This window comes from Lathyrus oleraceus, chromosome 4 (genome assembly GCF_024323335.1).
Source record: "Lathyrus oleraceus cultivar Zhongwan6 chromosome 4, CAAS_Psat_ZW6_1.0, whole genome shotgun sequence".
Lineage (NCBI taxonomy): Eukaryota > Viridiplantae > Streptophyta > Magnoliopsida > Fabales > Fabaceae > Lathyrus > Lathyrus oleraceus.
This window is the reverse complement of record NC_066582.1, coordinates 291,338,390-291,358,256: the sequence shown is the minus strand read 5'-3', so window position 1 is coordinate 291,358,256 and position 19,867 is coordinate 291,338,390. Positions and strand designations below refer to the sequence as shown.

The window sequence follows — 19,867 nt, the reverse complement described above, 5'->3', positions numbered from 1 at the left end:
GCTTTGGTTGTAAAAATGAGTATTGTCAGGGTGATATTATCTCTAACAACTAATTATAATCGGAACTTAAACCAATTTGATGTGAAAATACATTCCTTTATGGTGAACTTGAAGAAGAAATCTACATGAATATACCTCATGGGATCCATGAACATACTGCCACCAACACTATGTGCAAGTTAAGGAAATCTTTATATGGGTTAAAGCAATCACCACGTTCATGTTTGGAAGATTCACTAAAGTTATGATGGCTTTTGAATTCAAACAAAGTAAAGGAGAGCATACCCTATTTATCAAACATTCTGAAACATGGGAGTAAATGTGTTATTCGTGTACATGAATGATATTATAGTAACATGTAATGATGAGGAAGGACAAAAATTGTTGAGCATACACTTAGTCAAGGAATTTGAGATTAAGACATTGGGAAAATTGAAATACTTTCTGAGAATTGAAGTTGCCTACTACAAGAAAAGAGTTTTCATATCTCAACAAAAATATATTACTGATATTTTGCAAGAGACTGGAAAAACAACATGCAAGCTTGCAAAAATACTAGTTGATCCATGTGTAAAGTTGGAAAGCGCAGAAGATATTGCAGTTGATAAGAAAATGTATCAAAGATTAGTTGAAAAACTTATATATCTCTCACATATTAGACTACATGTTTCTTTTGTTATTAGCTTAATTAGTCAATTCATTCATCGGCCATAGGACATTTATTTACAAGTTATGCTCCGAATTATGCAATATATTACTGAACTACGTATGAAGTAATTTCCTCCTTAAAATCATTCTTTGTTGCAAAATAGGTTCCTAATTCCCATTTGTAGTCTAACATGTTTTTGGCCATTTTGAAAACAGGATACTTCTTCCTATGACAATTACTTTCATCATCAGTTTCACACCCACTCTCCAATTCATCAATAACACCTTCACATTCCTCACTGTGTTTGCCTCCTTGTCATAACCCAATAGATGTGTAATATCCTCTTCCACTAAACCATCATTGTCTTCATTTGAGTCTTGAAAGGCAACATCTAAGGCACTGTCATACTGGAAACTTACATCATCACCATCACTCATATCCTCAGCCCTATTAACATCAACATTATTATCTCCTACCTCACCCTCACTCATATCCTCAGCCCCATTAATATCAACATTATTATCTCCTACCTCACTCTCACTCATATTATCAACCCAATTAACATCAACATTAATATCTCCTACCTCACCCTCACTCATATGCTCAGCCCCATTAACATCAACATTTGTGCCTTCAACCTCTGTCTTATTCAAGTCACTTACACCTAGGCATGACAACATAAGCCGTACCCGCGGGTATCCACCAAACCCGCCCCGAAGTTGGCGGGGAAAACCTGTTTTGACTGAGTTTGGGTTCGGGTATGGGTTTTCCCCGATAATAAAATATGGGGATGGGTCGGGTAATGGGGACACTAGTACCCACCCCGAACCCGCCCAGTTTATTTCATTATGTACATTATTATTTATTTTTGATAATTTAGAATATTAAATATGTGATCAATATTTTGATATTTTAATTTGAATATATTATTTAAAATATTTGAAATGTATGAATGAAATTTTTTTAGATTGTTTTATTTTATTATTTGTAATGTAATTTTATTTTGGAAAAAATAAATATTTCTATTAAAAAATTGATTTCACTAAATGAATGGTGGCGGGGCGAGGATACCCGAACCCAACCCGAACCCGTTTGGGACGGGTTTGAGTTTTGATTCTCCATCCCCGTTTGGGTTTGGGGCGGGGAACGGGGATTGTTTGGGGATTTGGGTTTGGGTTTGGGGGAGATAAAAGCCGTCCCCGACCCGCCCCGTTGTCATGCCTACTTACACCATCTGTTTTACCATTGAGAATATCTTCAACCATTTTTTCAATGACATCTTCAGTTTCATTAATATTAACTACAACCTTAGCTATATTGTCAGTTTCATCCTTTATAGGTCCATCATAGTAATCAGGTTGAGAAACTTAAAGTTGCACATACAAATGAGCACTCTTATGTACCTTACATAAATCAACTATCTCTTGGGCACCTTTATCATCACTCAAAGTAAAAAACCAACTATTGGGTCCTTGTATATTACTGTTCCAAATTCCTCATATCTCAATTCTTTAACAATCCCTAACACCTCAAAATAACCCCACTTATCAACATCACACTTCACCTTAGCAACTGAACCCCCATAACTTGACTCATCATCACCTTCGGAAAAAACCCCATGGTGTATAACTACATGCACATATTCATCCATAATATACCTAAAAATTATAACATTTTGAATCAGGAACACAAAACCCTAAAATGCAAACCCAGATGAACCCTAAAATAGAATTGGGCGAAGATTAAAAAGAAGAAAACGAACATTATCAGTATTACAGAAAGATGAGAAATCTGGGTGCTTTCTTCGTTCTTTCTACGTTATTTGTTCTTCGTGTTTTCTTTGTTCTCCGTTCTTCGTTCTGGATTTGAGAAAGATGAGAAATCTGGATTTGAGAGATCTTAAGAGATTTATGAGGAAGATGAGATACCTGGGTTTGAGAGACATGTGAGGATAAAGGTGTTACCTTTTATGTATTACATTGTCAGGTCATCATAAGCTAATACACGTGTGTGTGCCACTTATGCATCTCAATTGACTTTGACTAATGTTTTGGACGATAAAGATAAACGTGAACCACTTCGAATAACTGAGGGATTAAAATGGTACTTTTTAAAATTAAGGGACCAAAATGAACCCGGAACTGAACATATGGGACGAAAAAGGGTATTAAAGCAATTTTATTTGAAATAAATGAGAATGTAGAACAAGACTGAGCATTGTTTTGACAATGTAGACTGAAAACAAAACATGATTTTTGAAACATTAGAGTGCCTTATGTTTAGTTTGCAATATAATACACTCAACTACTCGTGTTAGCTCAAGATTTTTCGCTTAGAAAATTTTCAAGTTTCTCACTTTCTCTCGATAACCATTCAGGTAACCACGCTCTCAACATGCTTAAGTAAGTTCTGGAAATCTCTCACTGCAACCTGTCATATAACATTGTACTGGTAATAAAATAAGCAACAACATCCAATTAAGGATTTATTTATGGTGTTTCTAGTTTTCATTTCTACTGATAAAATAAAGTATGATGATAACAACCTTTGAAAGTCTTTTGCATACTTTGGAGAGTAAGAGTCTCAAGATTGGAATAATCAAATGTCCCCGCATATTTTTTACCAGGCATATGACAGACAAACGTTGATACACAAAAAAGTGGAAATTTAAATAGGAATACAAATTGAAAATAGTACTAATTGCGAAAGATTTTGACAGAAAAAAGTAACTCAGGATTTTCTAGTGTAAAAGTAATTTCATCACCAACTTTGGGCAGTACTCTCTCTTGAATTTATACAAATTAGAACTAGTAAATCTCAATTTTATGTTCATCTCTTGCGGTACGAATGATCTTGCAATCCTCTCAACGATCATGATCATCCTCACTTCTAATATCGATATTGTTTATATCATTGTTACAAGAATAACTTGCTACAGTTTTTGGAATGTAAGAAGAAAAATAAGTAACTAAATATTGTTTGTAGTTCATGAAAATATAATAAGTAATCATGAGAAAGAAATGTAATAAATTAGATGATTATTTTCATTTAAGAAAGATTCAGTGACCTTTATCAACCAACAATATTTACGAATAATCGTGGTATATTGTCTTGAGGAGGCTTGCACTTCAACTTCGTAGATGAGATCATTTTCTAATAATTTCTTGAAGTGAGATTTACCATAGATGTTTTTTTTTATCATTGATGTTTTGTGATGTCAAGATTAGGATTATGTAGTGTGGTTGGAAATTGACAACCTAGTAGGAGAAAAAAAATAAAAGAATTTGCTTCTCTACCAAAGGCTTCATAGTACTAAAAGAATGTAGTTAGAGAACAAAATTGAGAGTTTTTGTACCGTTAGATGGAATCAATGGATCGGATAAGAGACCAATAAGATTGAGTAAAAATTATTGCAAAATAATGCTTGGAGCGGATCTTGAATTCGAGTAAGAGGACAATCAAGATTGAGTGATGGTCTTGGAGATTTTAGCTGTGTGGGCTATGTACATCAGAAGAAAAAACATTCACATTGAAGGCATAAAATGCATTTTATATAATTGTTAAAATAATGGAGGACTATGAATTCTCAATAGTAGGTCTATTATTGATTAAGTCATTTAGATTCTCTCTCTTGTGATTAAATCTGCTTGTAGAGAGAACGACACGATTTTTCTAGTAGCACATTTTTTCTTTTAAAATTCTATTTTTTCTCAAACTCTTTCCCGAACTTACTTATTAATTATTTCTCTCTACAAATTTGTTTTATTTTACAACTATTCTAAAAAAAATAGAAATGAAAAATTAAATAAAATAAAAAAATCAAGGTTTTGAACGGATTGCATTTTATCCATCACTTGTTTAACTTCCTTAGCTTGACGTCTCCCATCCTAAATTAGGGAGAGTACTTCATGTTGGATCTAACATGAACCTTCTCTTTTGTTACCATATCAATTCCTTGTCTCGCTCTTCTCTTCGATGTCACTCAGTGAGGAAGCTGAAGCCAATATGGTGGAATTTAGTTAAACTTTGTTGTTTACTTTTTGGTTGTTTTCAACCATAATCATATCTCTTTCTTGGATCTATGTTGCTCTACTATGCTATACTCATGTTTTTCCTTGAGTATTGGGTAGATATCCTTAACATGTTTGACCTTCACTTTATTTTATTTTTTTGTAGTGATAACTCTTTCTTATTTATTTTATTTGCTGCACATCTATGTTATATCATGTGGTACTTCAAACAAATTCAGGCCATCATATACTTTAGTTGTCATCTTAGTTATCTAAAAATTCAATTTAAGTTTGCATGTTTCCAAGTCGGGATCGTCTCAAACAATTTAAAAATTGATCTCTATGAAACATATTTTATTAATTTATATAAATGTTTATAAACAATGATTATACATAAATGGAAGGCAAGTGTACAATAAATTGCGTCATAACCTTTATTAGACCGTAAACTTAATTTTCGAAAAGACAATATTCATAGTCCTAGGAGACACGACATTGTTATCCATGAACTTCTAGACTTTTTTGTAAACGACTTATAACATTTGGCGCTAAGAAGTTAAAAGAGTCAAATTCAAATGGTATAAAGATATGTTGATTGAAAATAATATTAATAATATTGACTTTTTAATATATTATTACAAAATAAATTTGAAACTTATATATATATATATATATATATATAATATATTATATATATATATTATATATATATATATATATATATTATATATATATATTATATATATATATATATATATATATATATATCTATAATATATATATATATATATATATATATTATATATATATATATATATATATAGAAAAAAAAAATAAAATAATAGATCAAGTCATAAATGATGAATATTGGGCAAATATTGTGCCCATAGACATTTATCCTGTTACGCAGGATGGGCAAATTCCATCTAGGTCACTCATGTCCCTCAGCATGCTTCGTGGAGTACCCATCAACTGTCTTTATAGTTATCCAGTTACGGACAACGTTGGATCAACAATAAAGCAATAGACTCTACATCTAGGATCCATAGTGATTTCAGGTCGAAGAGTGGTATACACCATTATCACCATGAAAATAACTTATGACACTTTGTATAACTTTCTATATAGTATTCTCATAGCGGGTCAATCCGGTATAAATATTACTCTTAATATTCATACCTATGTTTAAGACTTGATAACTCTTTATCCATGATCCATGAGATGTGATCATCAGTCTACAAACATAATAGTCTTAATGCTTTAATGTTATCCCACTTCACAATAAAGCTCGACTACGGATACTTTAAGAATAGTGTCCTTATGTTTAATGTGATCTCATGATTAAGTCATACTTGATACATTAAACAGACTAGCTATTCTAGGGACTTTATTAATCAAACATAATAAAGAAAAAGCCTTTTATTAATTAATAAATAATTCGATACAAGTACCAAAAGTATTGGCCTCTAGGGCTTACACCAACAATCTCCCACTAGCACTAGAGCCAATCAGGCATACCCCTAATTCCCATTGATCTAGTATGGCCATCATGCTTCTGCTGTGCAAGAGGCTTTGTTAGTGGGTCAGCAATATTGTCAAGTGTCGGTACTCTACATATTTTCACATCTCCTCTATCTATTATCTCTCGTATGAGGTGATAATGCCTAAGTATGTGTTTGGATCGTTGGTGAGATCTAGGCTCCTTAGCTTGTGCGATAGCACCATTGTTATCATAATAGAGACCAATGGGATCCACAATGCTAGGGACTATGCCAAGTTCACTAATGAACTTTTTGATCCAAACAGCTTCCTTTGCTGCACTTGAGGCAGCAATATACTCGGCCTCGGTTGTAGAATCAGCAATTGTATCTTGCTTTGAACTTTTCTAGCTCACAGCGCCACCATTTAAGCAAAACACATAACCATTGGAACCATTCATATTAAAGCGTCTCAGCACTTTGTCTATGTACTCTGACTTAGGCCAAGCATTTTGTGATCTATCTTTATAGATTCTGATTCCTAATTTATAGGCTGCTTCACCTAGGTCCTTCATAGAAAAGCATTTCCCAACCAAGACTTTACTTGTTGCAGGGTAGGGATATCGTTTCCAATGAGTAATATGTCATCTACATATAATACCAGGAACACGATCATGCTCCCACTAACCTTCTTGTAGACACAAGGCTCATCTTCGTTCTTGATGAATCCATATTGTTTTACCGTTTCATCAAAACGAAGATTCCAGCTTCTGGAAGCTTGCTTCAATCCATAGATTAATCTTTGTAGCTTACATATCTTTTGGGCTTCTTCTGGTATGTCAAATCCTTCAGGTTGTGTCATGTACACATCCTCAAGAAGATTCCCATTGAGGAAAGCAGTTTTGACATCCATCTGCCATATTTCATAATCATGATATGCAGCGATAACAAGTAAAATCCGAACAGATTTAAGCATTGCAACTGGTGAAAAGGTTTCATCATAGTCAACCTCATGAATTTGTTTATATCCTTTTGCAACCAGTCTTGCCTTATAGGTATGTACTTTACCATCCATGTCAGTCTTCTTTTTGAAGACCCACTTGCATCCTATAGGGTTAACTCCTACAGGAGGCTCTACCAAGGTCCAAACTTGGTTTGTGTACATGGAATCCATTTCAGATTTCATGGCTTCTAGCCACTTCTCAGACTCGGGACCAGTTATGGCCTCTTGGTGGGTCACAGGCTCATCTTGATCCATGAGTAATACATCACCTTGATCTGTTATGAGATATCCATATCTCTCAGGTAGGTGACGTATCCTGCTTGACCTACGCTGGTCTTGTTCTACTTAAGCAGGTTGCTCTTCCACAACCACTTGTGTTTCCTGCTCTAATTCCTCCATAGGTGTATCGATGCTTTGTGATTCTTGAATTTCTTCAAGCTCTACTTTCCTCCCACTGGTTCCTTTGGAAATAAAATCCTTTTCTAGGAAAACTCCAGTTCGAGCGACAAACATTTTGCCCTCAGAAGGATTGTTGAAATAATACCCTCTTGTTTCTTTAGGATACCCCACAAATAAGCATTTGTCAGATTTGGGCTCAAGCTTAGTTGAAATTTGTCGTTTCACATAAACTTCGCAACCCCAAATCTTCATGTAAGACATATGTGGTTTCTTACCACTCCATATCTCATATGGTGTCTTCTCAACCTTTTTGGATGGAACACGGTTAAGTGTGTAAGCTGTTGTCAATAGTGCATGTCCCCAAAAGGAGTTTGGAAGATTGGCATGACTCATCATGGATCGGACCATGTCTAACAGGGTTCGATTTCTTCTCTCAGATACACCATTCCATTGGGGTGTTTCAGGAGGAGTGAGCTGGGATAGGATCCCACACTCTTTCAGATGGTCATCAAACTCTAGGCTTAAATACTCACTACCTCGATCTGATCGAAGAGTTTTAATATTCTTACCTAGTTGGTTTTGTACTTCATTCTTGAATTCCTTGAAATTTTCAAAGGACTCTGATTTGTGTTTCATTAAATACACATAACCATATCTACTGAAATCATTAGTGAATGTGATGAAGTACTGAAAACCTCCTCTGGCTGGTATGTTCAGTGGTCCACATACATCAGTATGTATAAGGGCCAAAAGATCATTCGCTCTTTCACCTTTTCCTGTGAATGGAGACTTTGTCATCTTTCCAATTAAACAAGATTTGCATGTCTCAAATGATTCATAATCAAAAGAGTCCAACAATCCATCTTTATGGAGTTTGGAAATGCATTTCTCATTTATGTGGCCTAATCGACAATGCCAAAGGTAAGTTGGATTTAACTCATTAGGTTTCATCCTTTTAGTATTAATGTTATAAATAGGCATTTCAAGATCAAGGACATATAGTCCATTGTTCATTTGTGCAGTAGCATAGAATATATCATTCAAATAAATTGAACAACAATTGTTCTTTATTATAAATGAAAAACCAAACTTGTCCAAACAAGAAACAGAAATAATATTCCTGCTAATTGCAGGTACATAATAACAGTTCTTTAACTGAATTATTAAACCACTAGGTAAAGTCAATACATAAGTTCCTACGGCTAAGGCAGCAACCTTTGCTCCATTTCCAACTCGTAGGTCGACTTCACCTTTTGCCAAATCTCTACTCCTTTTTAGTCCATGCGCATTTGTACAAATGTGAGAACCGCATCCAGTATCTAATACCCATGATGCAGAAGTAGATAAATTAATTTCAATAACAAAAATACCTGAAGTTGGAGTCTCTACTCCATTCTTCCTATCTTCCAGGTACTTTGGGCAGTTCCTCTTCCAGTATCCGGTCTTACCGCAATGGAAGCAGGTGCCTTCTTTTGCTATGCCTCCACTAGGCTTCAAAGCAGCAATAGTGGGTTTGGGTTTGACAACTTCCTTGTCTTTCCCTTTATCATGTTTGAGGACAATCCTCATGTTTCGGTACCAATCCAGAAAATTTGTCCCAGACAATTTTTCCTTCTCAAGGATTGATCGCAAGATGTTGTTAGAGGTGTTTGCTGTCATGATAATCTACATAAGGATTAATGAAAATATAAGTATCATTGACATATTTAATTAGGCCTTTAATCAAATATGCTCCCACTATTTTACTCAAAACAAATGACCCTCATCATTTGATTCGGAAAATCCCGTTGGAAGATTTTCTAGTGGGTCGAGATCCATATTTCACTTCGTTCTAAGTCCGCGTAGGCGGATTACACAAAACTAGGTTATTTAGGTAGGAACTCCTTCCAATTGTATCTCATACAACTCTCGAAAATTTCAGTTGGGTGAATAACTCCTTATTCCAATCCATCATATGGATCATTCCCAACTCTTGCTTCTAAATATATATAATATTATTATAATTAAGTTTGACCCATCGTTTTAGCAGTTGGATATTACAATTATCCCATTGCACCTTACCAATATAGAAAATGCACCTCGCGTAGGCGAAACCTACATTGTCCGATACTAGTCTTGATGAGTGCTAAAACTTGGAAAGCAAACATATATAATATTATTATAATTTGTTTAGTTAAGTTTGACCCATTGTTTTAACAGTTGGATATTACAATTATCCCATCGCACCTTACTAATATAGAACATGCACCTCGCGTAGGCGAAACCTCCATTATCCGATACTAGTCTTGATGAGTGTTAAAACTTGGAAAGCATAAACTTAATATTTAATTCGAGGGAATTGCAATTTTTCTGATCTCACCGGCTTATTTATCATATAAATCGCCTCTCACATGTATCAACATACATTCACATGCATCAACATACATACATACATAATGAAACAGTTATGGCCCCTAGCGCAATTGTTCTCCCAAGCTAATGAGAGAACCTAAGCTAACCTAACAACGATCTAAGCTTCTCCAAGCAAGATCTTCAAGGTTGTCCTCCTTTGGAACTGACTTCTTTGCTTTCTTCATATCATTACATTACATAAAAGAAACTCGTTTTACATACGAGGGAGTGAGATGAGAAAAGAAGTTACATTGAGAGATTAAAAGAGAGGCACGACACGCAGGTCGTATTTTAAAAACCAAAACAAAATAAAGGAAAACTAAGGCCATAACCGATCACCATAAGACAATAATAAACACATTATTATAATTATCAATTTTAATTCTTTTAATTAATTAAAACCAAATTAAATTTCGACGACCGATCACAATACGCAGAGTTAGCCGGGGGTCCGCTGCCTGATCAGCGGGAACAGGTGTTCCGCTGCCCAGTTCAGCGGACGGGGGTCAAGGGGGCAGCGCCCCTTGCGGGGTTGAAGGGGCAGCGCCCCTGGCCGAAATTTTTAATGAACAATTCATTTAAAATCGACGTCGTTTTTCGCATTAACACTTGATACTTTAAAACACTGAGTTAGCCGAACGGGTGAATTTTGCCTTGCGTTAACCGGTTAACCATATGCGTTAACCGGTTAACACTGTTTGAAATCTGTTCAAAAATTGTTTTCTGCCTTGCGTTAACCGGTTAACCAAATGCGTTAACCGGTTAACACTGTTTGAAAATCTCTTGGAAAACTGTTTTCCGTCTTGCGTTAACCGGTTAACCAAATGCGTTAACCGGTTAACACTGTTTGAAAACCTTAAAATTTTTATTTCGTATTGCGTTAACCGGTTAACCATATGCGTTAACCGGTTAACACTGTTCCAAAAAGTGTTTAGAAAGCACAACTCTTGTGCAGTCACAACCCCAATCGCATAACTCTCTGACAACACAACCCTTGTGCCGTCACTAACCCTGATGCACCAATTTCAGACCGTCAAACACATCTTGATTGTTGATTCAGTATGATTGATCAATACGTCATTGCTTCACCATACTAATGTCGGATCAAGAAGCAAATGACCATTGATCGCTCAAAGGAAAATAACCATTGAGTGTTTGAATGAACGAAACGAGAACACTATATCATATATAATGTATTTTGCATCAGGATAACATATATCATATATATATATAACTTGATCGATCTCAATTTAATCTTTGATTCATTCTGTCTTTAATCATATTAATACAGAACAAAAATAGTTATCAGATTCATGGTTTCGTAAGTGGCTCTCATACCACTGAAGGAGAACTGCCATCCAAGGCGCAGCGGAATTTAAAAATTTCTCCATTTAGTGATCCTTACGAATGGGCATGATCAGTGATAGAATCGTTACCTCTTGTGGCGATTCAAACCTTTGGTGTAGATCTCTTGTAACGATCAAAACCTTGGATACAAATCCACGGAGCGATCACGAACGTTGAACGATGACAACGTCTCTACTCAGTCCACACGAACGGGTTCCTTCAATCTCAGTGCTAACTGGTACGAATGAAGGCTTTGAGTGAGAGAGAGAGGGAAATGAAATTCCAAGTCTTCACTTGAGTTGAGTCTGAGTGACAATGCTTCTACCCAAGGGTTCTATTTATAGAACCACTTGTGTGGGCTTCAAGCTAAAAAGCCCACTTAAGTGTATTTTGGCCCATATCTTACAATATGCCCAAAATCACTTAAGCGTGTGGTACCTTACCATATTTCGTATTCCACTTAAGTGCACCGTACCTTACGGTGTTCCTTAGTTACTCTATTTCTCATTAATCCGTCCTTTATGTGTGACCCTGTAGGTTTTCGCGACGTTGGCAATTATATTAAATCACGCATTTAACATAATAAATAGTGAGCGGTATCTAGCAACACATCACTGCTACCCAAGTCACGAAAATGTCATGTGATCTGACAAGTCCTTCTGTGATAATAATTATGTGTATAATTACCCCTTTGCCCTTATATCTATATTGAACACAAGGTATAGACCGTGTCATCCTTGTCCAGTTCAATATTGGGCCCATAGACATTTATCCTGTTACGCAGGATGGGCAAATTCCATCTAGGTCACTCATGTCCCTCAGCATGCTTCGTGGAGTACCCATCAACTGTCTTTATAGTTATCCAGTTACGGACAACGTTGGATCAGCAATAAAGCACTCGACTCTACATCTAGGATCCATAGTGGTTTCAGGTCGAAGAGTGGTATACACCATTATCACCATGAGAATAACTTATGACACTTTGCATAACTTTCTATATAGTATTCTCATAGCGGGTCAATCCGGTATAAATATTACTCTTAATATTCATACCTATGTTTAAGACTTGATAACTCTTTATCCATGATCCATGAGATGTGATCATCAGTCTACAAACATAATAGTCTTAATGCTTTAATGTTATCCCACTTCACAATAAAGCTCGACTACGGATACTTTAAGAATAGTGTCCTTATGTTTAATGTGATCTCATGATTAAGTCATACTTGATACATTAAACGGACTAGCTATTCTAGGGACTTTATTAATCAAACATAATAAAGAAAAAGCATTTTATTAATTAATAAATAATTCGATACAACTACCAAAAGTATTGGCCTTTAGGGCTTACACCAACACCCCGTTACCCGTAATCTCTGGCATTTTATTAGTTTTGATTTGAAAACTTCTTATCTTTGGGTTTTGTTCGTACCTTTCCCTTTTCCTTTGGAAACAATAAAAGCGCGGTGACGACTCTGGTTTTATTGATGTTAAGCTTATCCATAGCTTGATGGTCATGAATTTACCGCTACACATGCCCCAATGGGAACCAGGTCCTGGCCCTTCTTCAAGCAATGGTTCATCATAATCTTTCATCTTCAAGTATGAAATCTCTTCGTCAGGAAAATCATACTGCACTGACTGATAATCTTCAATAGGTTGGTGAGCCAAATGGTCAGCCAAGACACTACCTTTAATAGCTTTTTGAGATCAGTATTCGATATCATACTCAGATAATAACATCTTCCAACGGGCGATCCTCCCAGTTAAAGCAGGTTTCTCAAAAATGTACTTGATTGGATCCATTTTGGATATCATCCAAAGAGTATGATTTAACATATACTGGCACAGACGCTTAGCAGTCCAAGCCAATGTGCAACATGTCTTTTCAAGCATAGAATACCGAGTCTCACAGTCGGTGAACTTCTTACTGTGGTAGTAAATTTCATATTCTTTCTTCCCATATTCATCTTGCTGACCAAGAAGACAGCCCATACTCTCATCAAGCACAATCAAATACATGATCAACGACCTTCTTTCAACAGGTTGAGACAGAATCAGGGGCTCAAGAAGATATTCTTTGATACTATCAAAAGCTTTCTGGTAATCTTTGGTCCAATCACAAGACTGATCTTTCCGAAGGAGCTTGAATATAGGTGCACATGTGGCAGTCATATGCGATATAAATCTTGAGATATAGTTCAAGAGACCGAGAAAACCTATGACTTGCTTCTCAGTTCTGGGCGCATTCATCTCTTGTATTGATTTAACCTTGGTAGGATCAACTTCAATACCTTTCTCGCTGACAATAAAGCCCAACAACTTACCAGAGCGAACGCCAAAAGTACACTTATTGGGATTCAAGCGGAGTTTATACTTTCTCAAATGCTGGAATAGCTTCAACAAATGCTCAACATGTTCTTATTCATCACTTGATTTAGCAATCATATCATTAACATAAACCTCAACCTCCTTATGCATCATATCATGAAAAAGAGTGGTCATAGCTCTCTGGTACATTGCACCAACATTCTTTAGACCGAAAGGCATCACTCTATAACAAAATGTTCCCCAAGGTGTAATGAATATGGTCTTCTCCATATATTCGGGTGCCATTTTGATCTGATTATAGTCGGAAAATCCGTCCATAAATGAAAAGACTTTGAATTTAGTTGTATTGTCTACCAACATATCAATGTGTGGTAGAGGAAAATCATCTTTAAGACTGGCTTTATTCAAATCTCTATAATTGAAAGACATACAAACTTTTCCATCCTTCTTAGGAACAAGCACAATATTGGCCACCCATTGCGGATACTCGGAGGTAACAAGGAACCCAATATCAATCTGCTTCTGCACTTCTTCTTTAATCTTTATTACCATATCAGGATGGGTTCTTCTCAACTTCTACTTGACTAGCGAGCATTATGGCTTCAAAGGAAATGGATGCTCCACAATCTCATAATCCAAACCAGACATATCTTGATAGGACCAAGCAAACACATCAGAATATTCACGAAGAATATCAATCAACCTCTTTTTAGCTTCTGGACATAGTTGAGACCCAATCTTGACTTCCTTCACGTCATCCTCGGAACCCAAGTTGACCAACTCAATCTGCTCTTCAAACGGATGAATGGCTTTCTCCTCATGCTCAAGCAAATGGGATAACTCATCAGATACTTCTTCATCATCATTATCTTACTCAACTTCAAACACAGGGAAATCAAAGTTTGGAGAGGGAGTAGGATCATTACATTCAATGGGTTTGAGAACTAACCTGCATAATGATTTGATATTTTGATTTTAGAGAAGTGGAGTGCAAAAAAATATCATGCAGATGGAAAATTTATTATTTATTTATGTTTTTTGTGATTACCGTTTTCAGAAAAGAAAAAAGTAAAAATAAAACATCATAGATATGGATGAATAAAATTGTATTTTATTGATGATAATAAGGAAAATGCCCAACAATGTTCACTTCTCCCTTAGGCATAGGAGAAGGATTTTTTTCTTAAAATAAGGAAAACAAATTACTTAGAACGGTGCATAACAACAGGAACATCAACAGCAACCCAGTTGTTGCAAGTCTGGTCGTGTGTCACAAAGTTGGTGCATGCTTCGTCTTCATCACTGTCTTCAATAATAGCAGTTGAGTGTTGATCATCCTCATGAATGAACCCTCCACAGTGGAAAACTGGTTGCATAACCTTGACATGGGCGTTGAATGACCCTTGTTGAAATCCCAGCCATGCTCTATTCTTATTCTCAATAATTTCTACAATACAGCCCTATTTGCCTGTACTGCCAGTCTGAATATCCTCTCGTGCATCTTTTAAAGAAGACATGGGTGCCCCAGCTTTCTTTAATTCATCAGTAACAGATAAGGATTGGAACGACGTTCCAACCTCCTCCTCAGCATCAACATAAGTAAAGGATGACAAATGGCTTACCAGCAATGCCTTCTCTCCACTCACAACGACAAACTTGTCGTTCTTCACAAATTTCAGCTTTTGGTGTAGAGTAGACGTCACAACGCCAACCTCATGAATCCATGGCCTTCCCAATAAACATCTGTAGTCCGGGTGGATATCCATCACTTGAAAAGTAATTTGGAAATCACTCGGACCTATCTTTATCGGAAGGTCCACTTCTTCAATGACAGTTTTACGAGAACCGTCAAACTCTTTAACAACCACACCACTGAACCTAATCGGGGCGCCTTGATAGGAGACTCCTGCTAGAGTTGAATTTGGAAACACATTCAACGATGAACCAGTGTCAACCAAAACATTCGATAAAGCGTCCTCCTTTCAATTCATCGAAATATGTAACACCAAATTATGATTCCTAGCTTCCTCGGGAAGTTCTTCATCACAAAAGCTCAGATTGTTACAAGAAGTGATGTTGGCAACAATGTTGTCAAACTGATCCATAGTAACATCGTGCTCCATATAAGCTTGTTCCAACACTTTCTGCAAAGTTTCTCTATGCGCCTCAAAATTCATCAGCAATGACAGCACATAAATTTTTGACGGTGTTTGAAGCAACTGCTCCACAACATTAAATTCATTTCTCTTAATTAGGCGCAACACCTCATCATCATCGTTAGTCTTCAACTTGATGGATTCACCAGACTGACATGTTGGAGCACTAATTGGATCAACTGCATGAATCTCTGCCTTCTTACACACTAACACATCTTCCGCAGCCTTTGGAAACACTGGACTGAACACACGACCACTACGGGTCACCTTCGTTATATCTACAATATTCACCACTGAGTTTTCAACTGGGAGAGGAACCTCTTGACCATTCTCTTCATGGTGGCATTATATTTGTATGGTACAACTTTATCGGATGAGTAGTGGACGGGGCCCGCTAACCGTATAAACAACAACGATACCAATCTATTGAAATTGTTGTTGTTGCTACTCTTAAAATTAAATAACTACCTGCTCAGGGGTCTTTAACACTGGTACTATCATATTTACATCATTACCCCAGTGTCGGGACTGTAAGATTTGGATAAGACCTTCATCCATCAACCTCTGAATATTTCTCTTGACAATAACACATCCGTGAGGGTTCACACTGTAAGTCACACAACCGTCATGGTCATGTTCACAATCACTTACTAAGCAAATATCCTTATGAATTGCCACCAAATATCTTTTGATATAGCGGACATCATAAATTTTGAATTCTCTGGGACATTCGTCCACCATATTTATTAAGGCATTGCCATGAGGAGGCAACAGATTTGCTTTGACATTCAGCGCTCTATCCTCAAAGGACATCATACCACTCTTAACCAGCTTCAAAACTTCATACTTTAAGGATAACAGTTTTCAATGTCATGACCAGGGGCTCCCTGGTGAAAAACACAATGAAGATCAGATTTGAACCACCATGGTAGTGGCTCAAGAATTTGTGGAGGGTTTCTCGGCTAGATAAGATTCTTGATTACCAATGATGGATACAACTCTGCAGGTGTCATAGGAATAGGGTCGAAAGAGACCTTCTTTCTCTCGAAGTTTTGCTGATGATTGTTATTGTTGTTGTTGGTTCATTGTTGCGATTATTATTGATGTTGTTGCTGAATTGGAACTGATTTGATTGGTTGAATTGTTGGAAAAAATGGAATCACTGAAGATACCTAGTGTAATACCCCAATTTTGACCCTAAGACCCCTCATGCTATCTCATTATATGCATATGCATTGGGATCACACCTTGGCCTTCTCATTACCCCTCATTCATTGGGTTTGTATTGGGAGAGATCACCAAGCACCATGTGATTGTATCATACTTTGTATTTTATCATTTACTAACCAAAATACCAAAAACATGTTTTTGCATTTGTCTAACTCTTTTGTAGGTAGGGCACATGATCACCTTTGATTCATCAAGCTTACATCTAGGGTTTAAGACCCTCATTGCTAAGAGCTCAACCAAGAAATGACCCACAATGGATCTAGTCATCATATATGAGTCCCTATGATCTTTGCATGATATTTTGATCAAGAATTCTTCAAGAATTTGGAATTGGCTTGCCTTGGAAACCCTAGTTCATCTGGGTATCTTGTGTAACTTCTTCACCAAGCCTCTTCACCCATTGATCAAATATTTCAAAAGGCACTTCAAATTTCATCATCTTATGCATATATGATCTCCCATGAGTCCCAAAAGTCAAGAGAATTTCAAGCTAGCAAGTTGGTTAATGGTGGTTGACCAAAGGAATTCATCTTATCAAAACCGGGGTCCCCTAGACCCTATATCCTATAATTTTTATCATATGAAAATTATTCCAAGATAAAAGTTACTCTAAATTACATTCCAAACAACTCTCATGTTTAGGTATAGAGCTAGTTTTGCTTGGAAAGTCATTTTTTATGGTGAAAGATTATAGGTCATTTTGTTTAAACCCTAATTTGGAGGTCAACTTCCCAAAGCCATAACTTGCTCAATTTTTATGAGATGAAAGATTTCCAAGTTTCACAATCCAATTCAAGGTGTCTACTTCAACTTTAATGTTCGGAGGAAGAGCTAATTCAACTTTTATGAGCATGTGATATGAGGATACATTATAGGTCATTTTGGACCAATACCATTGAACAAGTGATTTTCCTCAACTTCAAAAATGCATAACTCCTTCATCTAAAATCCAAATGAGGTCAAATGTGTGACCATTTTGAAGGACTTTTAAATATATACAACTTTGATGAAGACAAGTTTCTCATTTGAAGCTCACATAAAAAGTTAGCCAAGGTGGAATAAGTGAACATATGGCTTGACACTTAGAAATTTTTTTGATATGTTAAAATTTCCAAACTTCCACCTCAAAAAGCATCATGATACAAGATTCAAAAGGAAAAGTGTTCAACGTAAGAGTTGTTCCTCTTGATCTAACCTTCCCAACAAAGTCTAATTTCATCCATTTTGGACAAGATTTGAGTGGTATGCGCATGGCTTGAACATGGCATCATCATTTGGCAAAAACAAAACTTCAAACAGCCATACACATTTGCCTTGCATTCCAAGTTGCTTTCAAACTCATTCATACTTAATTATGGACCTAATTGAGTGATTTCATGGGCCTGTACATGCCCATGCAAGCATGCATCATCCATTGCCAAATTTGGAAGTTGAATTTGAAGGTGCAAATATCATGAGTTGCAGCTATAAATAGAGACCTCTATGTTCAGAATTGAGGACCCCTTCGCGCCAGCTTTGCTCCAATATCCTAAACCCTTCCATTTGAAAGGAGAAACTTGAGAATTTTCTTTGAAAATTGAGTTTGAATCTCACTATTTTGAGATTTAAAACTCCAGGGATCCAAAGCCTTTGTTCAATTCTAATCTACTTCTGCAAGCTTCCTGAGTGAGATCAAGCAAGAGCAATCGAGTTCTGCACAACATTGAAGGTATTTTCTAGATTTTTTCATCTCTTCGATTCTCTCTCAATTCTCATCAATTCTCTTGGATCCTTGGTTGTCTGAAGTCCTACCAATGTAGGCAAGAAGATTGAGTTGCTTTGAGGTCAAATCAAAGCAACTCAGATCATGTACCTCAAATTTCAACTCCATGTATCTCTCAATATACTTGGAGTTAGGATGAATTGAGGCCAAATTCGTGATTAATGCCATTTTTACTTTGAAATCATGTCCTTCTTTTTTATTTTTGTGATGGTGATGAGTGGACCAGTCCGGCGAAGCTCGCCTAAGAAGATGACCGACGTTTTGCTCCGGTGATGAGATGGCATAGTCCAGAGCCACATGATCATTTTATTTTATTTTAATTACGAGCGTTGGTTTTGAATATCGTGTTTATGATGCGCTGACTCAATTGTATAGTGGAACGCGCATTTGGATCCACTTGATTTGCCACCTCAATTAATGAGGGAGATCAAGTGGTCCACGTTTTTTCTGAATATTTGAATTTCATTTTATTTGTGTTATTTTCATTAATTCATATTAAATTTAATATTGATCCAAAAAATATGAGAGTTTCACCAAAAAAATTTAAATAAAATCCTCTTTCATTTTCTGAATTAAAATTATTTTTGGGTCATTATTAATATTTTTCATGATTTAACTGATTTTGTGAATATTTTTAATTGCTTAAAAATACTTTTAAGTTTCCAAAAATTATGAATTTTTTTCTCCAAGGTCCTTTGACCTTGTTTTACCTATGATAAATATCATGGCCATTTCTTTGGTGTTTTGATGAGGTTTTAGGAAATTGATCAACTATTATTTAATTTAATGCATATTTTTATTATTTTTAATTGTTTAAATGCCAAATAAATTGTGTAGAGCCATTTTAATTGACTTTGTGAGTTTTACTTGTGTTGTTGGGCCTTGGTCAAGGTTGATTTGACTTTGTTAGGTTAAGATCATTGAATTTAGGGGATTGATGGAATGTACATTCCATCTCTCAAAATGAATGAATGATCTTAATTTGGTAAAGGTCCTACTTTGAACAATTTGTGTTTAATCCATTCCCCTCCCTCTTCATCTCATTCCCATTCTTTATTCATCCATGTCATGGACCTATGATATCTCTATATCCTAAGACTAGTTGATTGCA

General features: G+C 36.0%; 1 protein-coding gene across 1 annotated transcript; it reads left to right on the top strand.

Annotated features, from left to right (window-relative positions):
- The first annotated feature begins 309 nt into the window (after positions 1 to 309).
- LOC127137160 (uncharacterized mitochondrial protein AtMg00810-like) lies at positions 310 to 714 on the top strand. Its single transcript, XM_051063645.1, has one exon. The coding sequence runs from the start codon at positions 310 to 312 to the stop codon at positions 712 to 714; it is 405 nt and encodes a 134-aa protein (XP_050919602.1).
- The last annotated feature ends 19,153 nt before the right edge of the window (positions 715 to 19,867 follow it).